The sequence below is a fragment of the Babylonia areolata genome, chromosome 15 (genome assembly GCF_041734735.1).
Source record: "Babylonia areolata isolate BAREFJ2019XMU chromosome 15, ASM4173473v1, whole genome shotgun sequence".
In the NCBI taxonomy this organism is placed as follows: domain Eukaryota; kingdom Metazoa; phylum Mollusca; class Gastropoda; order Neogastropoda; family Buccinidae; genus Babylonia; species Babylonia areolata.
The window spans coordinates 35354953-35366774 of NC_134890.1; the positions used below are offsets into that span (position 1 = coordinate 35354953).

An 11822-nucleotide genomic window follows, 5' to 3' on the forward strand; every position below is an offset into this window, starting at 1 on the left:
GTGTGTTCCTCCCTCAAACATTTGTACCATCAGCAGTGTGGTCCTCCCTCAAACATTTGTACCATCAGCAGTGTGGTCCTCCCTCAAACATTTGTATCATCAGCAGTGTGGTCCTCCCTCAAACATTTGTACCATCAGCAGTGTGGTCCTCCCTCAAACATTTGTATCATCAGCAGTGTGGTCCTCCCTCAAACATTTGTACCATCAGCAGTGTGTTTCTTCCTCAAACATTTGTACCATCAGCAGTGTGGTCCTCCCTCAAACATTTGTATCATCAGCAGTGTGGTCCTCCCTCAAACATTTGTACCATCAGCAGTGTGGTCCTCCCTCTAACATTTGTACCATCAGCAGTGTGGTCCTCCCTCAAACATTTGTACCATCAGCAGTGTGGTCCTCCCTCAAACATTTGTACCATCAGCAGTGTGGTCCTCCCTCAAACATTTGTATCATCAGCAGTGTGGTCCTCCCTCAAACATTTGTATCATCAGCAGTGTGGTCCTCCCTCAAACATTTGTATCATCAGCAGTGTGTTCCTCCCTCAAACATTTGTATCATCAGCAGTGTGTTCCTCCCTCACAAACATTTGTATCATCAGCAGTGTGTTTCTCCCTCAAATATTTGTACCGTCATCAGCAGTGTGTTTCTCCCTCAAACATTTGTACCATCATCAGTGTGGTCCTCCCTGACAAACATTTGTACCATCAGCAGTGTGTTCCTCCCTGACAAACATTTGTACCATCAGCAGTGTGGTCCTTCCTCACAAACATTTGTACCATCAGCAGTGTGGTCCTCCCTCACAAACATTTGTACCATCAGCAGTGTGGTCCTCCCTCACAAACATTTGTACCATCAGCAGTGTGGTCCTCCCTCACAAACAGTTGTACCATCAGCAGTGTGTTCCTCCCGCAAACATTTGTACCATCAGCAGTGTGGTCCTGCCTCACAAACATTTGTATCATCATCAGTGTCGTCCTCCCTCACAGACATTTGTACCATCAGCAGTGCGTTTCTCCCTCAAACATTTGTATCATCAGCAGTGTGTTTCTCCCTCAAATATTTGTACCGTCATCAGCAGTGTGTTTCTCCCTCAAACATTTGTACCATCAGCAGTGTGTTCCTCCCTCAAACATTTGTACCATCAGCAGTGTGTTCCTCCCTCACAAACATTTGTATCATCAGCAGTGTGTTCCTCCCTCAAACATTTGTATCATCAGCAGTGTGGTACTCTCTCAAATATTTGTACCATCATCAGCAATGTGTTTCTCCCTCACAAACATTTGTACCATCAGCAGTGTGTTCCTCCCTCAAACATTTGTATCATCAGCAGTGTGTTCCTCCCTCAAACATTTGTATCATCGGCAGTGTGTTCCTGCCTCACAAACATTTGTATCATCAGCAGTGTGTTCCTCCCTCACAAACATTTGTACCATCAGCAATGTGTTTCTCCCTCACAAACATTTGTTCCATCAGCAGTGTGGTCCTCCCTCAAACATTTGTATCATCAGCAGTGTGTTCCTCCCTCAAACATTTGTACCATCATCAGTGTGTTCCTCCCTCAAACATTTGTACCATGTCCTGCTTTGGTATCCTGCATGACGTCAGTGAAGCGACATTGGTTTGGTCACGTGACTTGTCTTTACCACTCTTTCTCCCCTCACCTTCTCCAACGGAACATTCCAGTTCCACTTCAGTTCCACAAACTGCTGTCCAGTTCCATAAACTGCTGTCCAATTCACAAATTGTTGTCCAGTTCCACAAACTGCTGTCCAGTTCCACTTCAGTTCCACAAACTGCTGTCCAGTTCCATAAACTGCTGTCCAATTCACAAATTGTTGTCCAGTTCCACAAACTGCTGTCCAGTTCCACTTCAGTTCCACAAACTGCTGTCCAGTTCCATAAACTGCTGTCCAATTCACAAATTGTTGTCCAGTTCCACAAACTGCTGTCCAGTTCCACTTCAGTTCCACAAACTGCTGTCCAGTACCTCTGTCCAGTTCCACAAACTGCTGTCCAGTTCCACTCCAGTTCCATAAACTGCTGTCCAGTTCCACAAATGGCTGTCCAGTTCCTCAAACTACTGTCCAGTTCCACTCCAGTTCCACAAACTGCTGTCCAAAGGAGGAGGGGGTTACAACCGGGATGAATGGCGGAGACAGGTATAAAGCAAGGCAAATGGCGGAGAAAGTGATGAAGAAAAGACACAAATGTCATACAATACAGTGAAAAATGCGACTCATTTCAAATTGATAAGAAATTGTCCAGAATCATTTCAAGCAATACTTTTCAACACACACACACACGCGCGCGACGCGCCCATGCTGAGAGAGAGAGAGAGAGAGAGAGAGAGAGAGAGAGAGAGTCATGCTGCCTCTAAAATAGTGACGTCGATATCTGACAGCTGTGGGATTTTTTTAAATTTTTTTTATATATCTATTTATATTTATTAATTTATAAAAGAATGCGCTGATTCTGATTGTGAATATGTCCATCAGTCATGTTTTGTATTTGTAGATCGATTCAATGCTTCTATTCGTGGAATTATTTTATATTTTGTTCATCGGAACTAATTGATTTGGATGTGTTTTCATTAATGAAATGATAAATTGCGTTCTGTACAGAATTTTCTACTTTTATAACATTGTTGGGTGTATATTGATTATAATGACCTCATCATGTGTTTTTGTTCCGAAAAATAACCATGTTGATTTTAAGTACATGGATATTCACAGTGTTGTCTGTGTCGTTCTTATCCAATAAAACAGAACTCCAGGAATGTTGTCTTCTCCTTCCTCCCCCCTGTGTGCGTGCGTGCGTGCGTGCGTGCGTGCGTGTGTGTGTGTGTGTGTGTGTGTGTGTGTGTGTGTGTGTAGGGGGGGAAGGGGTATGTGTCTGTGGCTCGTAAATGGAGGTGTTAGCGTTGTGTTTAGAAGATGATTTCATCTGGCTCTTTTTTCCTCTCTTGTCATTTCCCAACAACTGGCCTGTTTCATAACCTGCTGGACACTGGCTACTGCCGTGTTTGCCACATGATCCATGTTCTATGTGATTGACCCATGTTCTATCTGTGAGGTGTGTGCTGATCACGTGACTGATCCATGTTCTATATGTCAGGTGTGTGCTGATCACGTGACTGATCCAGGTTCTATCTGTCAGGTGTGTGCTGATCACGTGACTGATCCATGTTCTATCTGTGAGGTGTGTGCTGATCACGTGACTGATCCAGGTTCTATCTGTCAGGTGTGTGCTGATCATGTGACTGATCCAGGTTCTATCTGTGAGGTGTGTGCTGATCATGTGACTGATCCAGGTTCTATCTGTGAGGTGTGTGCTGATCATGTGACTGATCCAGGTTCTATCTGTGAGGTGTGTGCTGATCATGTGACTGATCCAGGTTCTATCTGTGAGGTGTGTGCTGATCATGTGACTGATCCAGGTTCTATCTGTGAGGTGTGTGCTGATCATGTGACTGATCCAGGTCCCGTCGACCAAAGCGCTGAGGGATGGAGGCCAGGAGGGGGAGGGTGAAGGTGAGGGACAATACCAGGGTCCAGTTAATCCACTCCGTGCCTGCCCACACACACACACACACACACACACACACATATATATATATATATATAGAGAGAGAGAGAGAGTGAGAGAGACAGAGACAGAGACAGAGAGATCAAATCAAATCAGATTGGTCATAACCCAGCCGACCACTATGGCCATATCAGGGCTGACACCATTTTAAAACCGTGCCCATGTCAGATTAGTATGAAAACCTAGTAAAAAGACCCCCTCACAACCACCCATGATCCCCCTAAAAAATCGTCTATGTATCAGTTAAAAATCTTACATGTAAATATAATCTCAAATCTTGTTAAAAATCGATTCTTTTGAAAATTCAACAACTATCCAAGGTGGGACATCGCAAAACAAAACTCTCAGAGAACCAGCAGTATAATATTTCACTCTCGTGTCATGCAAGTCCCAGCAGTCAATCAACACGTGTTTCACCGTCAGTGGTGCATGACACGGAATGCACCAAGGAGCCTCTTCTCTTTTCAACAAGTGAGAATGCTTGAGAAAAATGTGACCCGTTCTCAGTCGGCAAAACACTGTCTCTTCCTCACGAGTTTTAAACATATTTGGTAGTAAAACATTCACAGAGAGAGAGAGAGAGAGAGAGAGGGAGGGGGGGGGGGGGGGTTAATATGAACTGATATTTGAGTAAATGGTGACGTACAATAACCTTGGATCAATACAGGCTCACGTGCACTAACATAGAATGGATTATACACAGAAACGCACTAACCTTGGACACAATACAGGTACATGTGCACGGACATTGGACACACATCACAGACGTGCACTAACCTTGGACACACAAAACTGACGTGACCTTGGACACAATACAGGTACATGTTTACTGACCTTGGACACAATACAGGTACATGTTTACTGACCTTGGACACAATACAGGTACATGTTTACTGACCTTGGACACACAGTACTGACATGCTCTGACCTTGGACACAATACAGGTACATGTTTACTGACCTTGGACACAATACAGGTACATGTTTACTGACCTTGGACACACAGTACTGACGTGCTCTGGTACTGGACTCAATACAGGTACATGTTTATTGACCTTGGACACAATACAGGTACATGTTTACTGACCTTGGACACACAGAACTGACGTGACCTTGGACACAATACAGGTACATGTTTACTGACCTTGGACACAATACAAGTACATGTTTACTGACCTTGGACACAATACAAGTACATGTTTACTGACCTTGGACACACAGTACTGACGTGCTCTGGTACTGGACACAATACAGGTACATGTTTACTGACCTTGGACACAATACAGGTACATTTTTACTGACCTTGGATACACAGTACTGACGTGCTCTGATTTTGGAAACAATACAGGTACATGTGCACAAGCATAGGACACAATATAGATACATGTGCACTGACACTGGACACAGTACAAAAACGTGCACTGACACTGGACACAATACAGGTACATGCGCACCGACTCTGGACACACACGGCAGGTACACGTGCCCTGACACTGGACACACATGAGCAGTGCACTGACCTATGCCGGGAATGTTGAAGAGGGAGAGAAAGAGGAGGCCGACGAAGCTGTTGTTGAAATTTAGCCAAATGGCCGCTGTGCCTTCCCCCACAGGGAAGGCAAGTTCACAGGACAGCTCCATCAGTGTGGGAATGCAGGCCTCCACACACGTCTTGCCCGTCACCACCGTGATGTAGAACAGCACTGGTAACACCAACAACACGTAGAACAGCACTGATAACACCAACAACACGTAGAACAGCACTGATAACACCAACAGCACTGATAACACCAACAACACGCAGAACAGCACTGATAACACCAACAACACGTAGAACAGCACTGATAACACCAACAGCACTGATAACACCAACAACACGTAGAACAGCACTGATAACACCAACAGCACTGATAACACCAACAACACGTAGAACAGCACTGATAACACCAACAACACGTAGAACAGCACTGATAACACCAACACGTAGAACAGCACTGGTAACACCAACAACACGCAGAACAGCACTGATAACACCAACAACACGCAGAACAGCACTGATAACACCAACAACACGTAGAACAGCACTGATAACACCAACAACACGCAGAACAGCACTGTTAACACCAACAGCACTGATAACACCAACAACACGCAGAACAGCACTGATAACACCAACAACACGCGGGAACAGCACTGATAACATCAACAACACGCAGAACAGCACTGTTAACACCAACAGCACTGATAACACCAACAACACGCAGAACAGCACGCAGAACAGCACTGATAACACCACCAACACGCAGAACAGCACTGTTAACACCAACAACACGTAGAACAGCACTGATAACACCAACAACACGTAGAACAGCACTGATAACACCAACACGTAGAACAGCACTGATAACATCAACAACACGCAGAACAGCACTGATAACACCAACAACACGCAGAACAGCACTGATAACACCAACAACACGCGGGAACAGCACTGATAACATCAACAACACGCAGAACAGCACTGATAACACCAACAACACGCAGAACAGCACTGATAACACCAACAGCACTGATAACACCAACAACACGCGGGAACAGCACTGATAACATCAACAACACGCAGAACAGCACTGATAACACCAACAGCACTGATAACATCAACAACACGCAGAACAGCACTGATAACACCAACAACACGTAGAACAGCACGCAGAACAGCACTGTTAACACCAACAGCACTGATAACACCAACAACACGTAGAACAGCACTGATAACACCAACAACATACAGAACAGCACTGATAACATCAACAACACGTAGAACAGCACTGATAACACCAACAACACGCAGAATAGCACTGATAACATCAACAACACGTAGAACAGCACTGATAACACCAACAACACGTAGAACAGCACTGATAACACCAACAACACGTAGAACAGCACTGATAACACCAACAACACGCATAACAACACTGATAACACCAACAACACCTAGAACAATACTCATGACACTTAGAACAACTCACAGCACGTAGAACAACACTCGTAACAAGTAGAACTACACCCGTAGCAAGTACAACACCACCCGCAACATGTAGAACAACAATCACACGTAGAACAACACTAGTAGAACACCCATAACACGTAGAACGACACCCATAGCAAGTAGAACACCACCCGCAATATGTAGAACAACACTCGCAACTCGTAGAACACTCGCAACAAGTAGAACAACACCCATAACTGGTAGAACACTCGCAACAAGTAGAACAGCACTCATAACTGGTAGAACACTCGTAGCAAGTAGAACAGCACTCATAACTCGTAGAACACTCGTAGCAAGTAGAACAGCACTCATAACTCGTAGAACACTCGTAGCAAGTAGAACAGCACTCATAACTCGTAGAACACTCGTAACAAGTAGAACAGCACTCATAACTCGTAGAACACTCGCAACAAGTAGAACAGCACTCATAACTCGTAGAACACTCGCAACAAGTAGAACAGCACTCATAACTCGTAGAACAAGACTGAACACCTAGGAGAACTCAACACGTAAACAACATAGAGCACGCTCTAAGTTTAACACATACACTCTCCCAATCCAGTATCACCATCAGTCTCCGTCCCTTTCCATATTTCTCGTTGTGTGTCACTCCAAGTGCTCAAATTACAGAGGGCCACATGTTATCCATAGCAGGGAAGATATTAGACCCTACGGTTTCCGAGGAAAAACCTACCGGAAAGCCATTGCAGCTTCAGAGCAAACCGAGGAACAACAGGCATGATCTTCGTCTTGCGACAGATACAGGAGAAATGCAGGGAGCAAAACAAGACATGCAGCATTCATTGATCTGACCAACGCCTTCGATACAGTTAGCCGAAGATTCTCAGGACTTGGCTGTCCACCAAAGCTCCTTAAATGCTGCTGCAGCTCACGAAGGCCAGATGGAGCACGTGAAATACAGCGGCCTTCTGTCTGACCGTTACTGACTGACAACTGGGTCTAACAAGGCTGCGTCCTTGCTCCAACACGCTTTGTAAATTTCTTCAGCATGATGCTGAGAGGCTAAAGAGGATTTCACAGGTCTACATACGGTTCCGGACTGATGGAAGCGTCTTTAATCTGCAAAGACCGCACTAAGACACTGGAAGAGCTGATTCTGGAACTGCTTTTTTGCAGATGACTGCACACTCCTTGCTCATGGCGAAGAATCTCTCCAGGCAGTCGTCAATCACTTTGCTGACGCAAATGATCAGCACAGCTGAGCACTTCACATATCTTGGGAATGTCATCTCCTGTGACGCCACAGCATCCAGGGATGTCAATAAAGTGAGCAGCTCCTTTGGCCGTCCGCAGGAGTACGTCTGAAACAAGCACTCATCACTTGTCAACAACTCCTTGTGTACAGAGGTCACCACTCTCCTCTACGGATCTGAAGGCCGGGTTTTATATCCAAAATAAGTGCAATAGCTGAGTGGTTACAGCGCTGGACTTTCAATCTGAGGTTCCCGGATTCGAATCACGGTAACGTCGCCTGGTGGGTAAAGGGTGGAGCTTTTTTCAGTCTCCAAATTTAACATATGCGCAGACCTGCTTGTCCCCATACCCCCCTTCATGTGTATACGCACGCACAAGATCAGTTACGTACGTTAAAGATCCTGTGATCCATGTCAGCGTTCAGTGGGGAAACAAGAGCATACCCAGCATGCACATCCCCGAAAACGGAGTATGGCTGCCTACACGGCGTAGTAAATAAACAAAACGGTCATAAACGTAAAATGTTACATGTCTGTCTGAGTGTGTATGTGTGCTTACTTGAAATACGATTGAATGACAGGAAACGAATGATGAGCGCCCCGCAATAGCTGACGTCAGTCGGCTCTACACAGGTAGGCTGCCTGTTGTGCAAATGGCCCCATGTTTGTAAAGCGCTTAGAGCTTGGTCTCCGACCGAGGATAGGCGTTATATAAGTATCCATATAATGCATCATCATTCAGTCCCTGTTTCACCAACGATGCATTCGTATCATCTTGGGCATCAAGTAGCAAGACTATATGACAAACATGGAAGCAATGGAGCGTGCACACAGAGACACCGAGCTTTGCCCGAGCAAACGTGACAGAGGATCCTCACGAAAACGCTACGAATACCAGCTGAAGCAACAACTCAATGCAGCCCAGAAAAGGACTGGGAAAACATCGCCAGAGACAGACAGCTGAAGATCAGCTACCAAGCAAGCCGCTGAGACCTTTGAAGCTGCAAGGAGGCTAGCTGCGGAGGAAAAGCGCGGACAGAGGAAAGCAACGGCTGCCCACAGACCTCCCACCCCGGGATTTCCTTGCCCTCTGTGTGCCAGGGTTTCTCGCTCTTCAATCGGCCCGCACAGCCACCAGAGGGCGTGTCGTCAAGGTCCTTCTCAGTGATCCTCGTTTCATGCCATCAGTGATCCTCGTTTCATGCCATCAGTGATCCTCGTTTCATGCCATCAGTGATCTCGTTTCATGCCATCAGTGATCCTCAGTGATCCTCGTTTCATGCCATCAGTGATCCTCGTTTCATGCCATCAGTGATCTCGTTTCATGCCATCAGTGATCCTCAGTGATCCTCGTTTCATGCCATCAGTGATCTCGTTTCATGCCATCAGTGATCCTCGTTTCATGCCATCAGTGATCCTCGTTTCATGCCATCAGTGATCTCGTTTCATGCCATCAGTGATCCTCAGTGATCCTCGTTTCATGCCATCAGTGATCTCGTTTCATGCCATCAGTGATCCTCGTTTCGTTTCATGCCATCAGTGATCCTCGTTTCATGCCATCAGTGATCCTCGTTTCATGCCATCAGTGATCTCGTTTCATGCCATCAGTGATCCTCAGTCATCCTCGTTTCATGCCATCAGTGATCTCGTTTCATGCCATCAGTGATCCTCAGTGATCCTCGTTTCATGCCATCAGTGATCTCGTTTCATGCCATCAGTGATCCTCGTTTCGTTTCATGCCATCAGTGATCCTCGTTTCATGCCATCAGTGATCCTCGTTTCATGCCATCAGTGATCTCGTTTCATGCCATCAGTGATCCTCGTTTCGTTTCATGCCATCAGTGATCCTCGTTTCATGCCATCAGTGATCCTCGTTTCATGCCATCAGTGATCTCGTTTCATGCCATCAGTGATCCTCAGTCATCCTCGTTTCATGCCATCAGTGATCCTCGTTTCATGCCATCAGTGATCCTCAGTGATCCTCGTTTCATGCCATCAGTGATCCTCGTTTCATGCCATCAGTGATCTCGTTTCATGCCATCAGTGATCCTCGTTTCATGCCATCAGTGATCCTCAGTGATCCTCGTTTCATGCCATCAGTGATCCTCGTTTCATGATCAAGTCACTTCAAGGAGAAAGACGTCAGATTTTTCATTCGAAATTTGAAGATGGCTACCGCAAAAATTTAGAACACACACACACGGACACAAATACAGACACACACCGCTTCCGAAAGAAAGAATATATAAATGATTCACTCCCTCTAGACATAATCTGTTACACTAAGACGACGACGACGACGACGACAACGAAGAAGAAGAAGACGAGAGAGACAGACAGACAGACAGAAAGGGCACAGGATTACCTAAAGAAGGAGTAATGACGTCAACCAGAGACAGAGTGAAGACCAGAAAACTGACAGCTCCCACTGACATCATGGCCATCACTACGTACTTCATCACCCTGAAATACCTGTCTACACACCTGTACCACACACACACACACGCACGCTCACACACACACACGCGCGCGCACACACACACACTCACACAAAACATGGCCACCACTACGTACTTCGTCACCCTGAAATACCCGTCTACACACCTGAACCATGCACGCGCGCGCGCACACACACACGATGGTTATCGAACTTGGGAATGTTTCATAAATCACCTTGATCAAGCGTAATTCCTGTCACACTGGTGCACCAACATGAACCATTACAGTAAGAGAGATACCGGCCCGAGGGAGGAAAGGACACACCCCTCCCACCCCCCAGTGACCAGGGGGAAGGACACACCCCTCCCACCCCCCAGTGACCAGGGGGAAGGACACACCCCTCCCACCCCCCAGTGACCAGGGGGAAGGACACACCCCTCCCACCCCCCAGTGGCCAGGGGGAAGGACACACCCCTCCCTCCCCCCAGTGGCCAGGGGGAAGGACATGCCCCTCTCTCCCACCCCCCAGTGGCCAGGACATGCCCCTCTCTCCCACCCCCCAGTGACCAGGGGGAAGGACATGTCCCTCTCTCCCACCCCCCAGTGGCCAGGACATGTCCCTCTCTCCCACCCCCCAGTGGCCAGGACATGCCCCTCTCTCCCTCCCCCCAGTGGCCAGGGGGAAGGACATGCCCCTCTCTCCCTCCCCCCAGTGACCAGGGGGAAGGACATGCCCCTCTCTCCCACCCCCCAGTGACCAGGGGGAAGGACATGCCCCTCTCTCCCCCAGACCGGCCCCTCTCTCCCACCCCCCAGTGACCAGTGGCCAGGACATGCCCCTCTCTCCCTCCCCCCAGTGGCCAGGGGGAAGGACATGTCCCTCTCTCCCTCCCCCCAGTGGCCAGGACATGTCCCTCTCTCCCACCCCCCAGTGGCCAGGACATGTCCCTCTCTCCCACCCCCCAGTGGCCAGGACATGCCCCTCTCTCCCACCCCCCAGTGACCAGGGGGAAGGACATGTCCCTCTCTCCCACCCAGTGACCAGGGGGAAGGACATGTCCCTCTCTCCCACCCAGTGACCAGGGGGAAGGACATGTCCCTCTCTCCCACCCCCCAGTGACCAGGACATGCCCCTCTCTCCCACCCCCCAGTGGCCAGGGGGCAGGACATGCCCCTCTCTCCCAACCCCCACTGGACACACCCTTCCCTCCTCCCACAGTGGCCAGGGGATAGAAAGGATACACCCCTCCCTTCCCCCACCCCCAGTGGCTAATGGAAAGAAAGGACACCCCTCCCTCCATCCCCGGTGGCGAGGAGAAAGAAAGGACACCCCTCCCCCCTCCCTTACCCCACAGTGGCCAGAGGGAAAGAAAGGACACTCCTTCCCTTACCCCACAGTGGCCAGAGGAATGAAAGGACACTCCTTCCCTTACCCCACAGTGGCCAGAGGGAAAGAAAGGACACTCCTTCCCTTACCCCACAGTGGCCAGAGGGAAGAAAGGACACACCCCTCCCTCCTTTACCCCACAGTGGCCA

General features: G+C 48.0%; 1 protein-coding gene across 1 annotated transcript; it reads left to right on the forward strand.

Moving 5' to 3' along the window:
• The first annotated feature begins 5169 nt into the window (after positions 1-5169).
• Positions 5170-6282, forward strand: LOC143290340 (uncharacterized). Its single transcript, XM_076599693.1, has 3 exons — positions 5170-5268; positions 5569-5654; positions 6180-6282. Exons 1-3 carry the CDS (start codon positions 5170-5172, stop codon positions 6280-6282), a joined length of 288 nt encoding a protein of 95 aa, XP_076455808.1.
• The last annotated feature ends 5540 nt before the right edge of the window (positions 6283-11822 follow it).

Coding starts and splice junctions, on each gene's coding strand:
- LOC143290340 (XM_076599693.1), top strand. CDS start 5,170: ATGGCCGCTGTGCCTTCCCCCACAGGGAAGGCAAGTTCACAGGACAGC. Junction 5,269..5,568: donor ACGTCTTGCCCGTCACCACC/GTGATGTAGAAC, acceptor ACCAACACGTAG/AACAGCACTGGTAACACCAA. Junction 5,655..6,179: donor ACTGATAACACCAACAACAC/GTAGAACAGCAC, acceptor ACGCGGGAACAG/CACTGATAACATCAACAACA.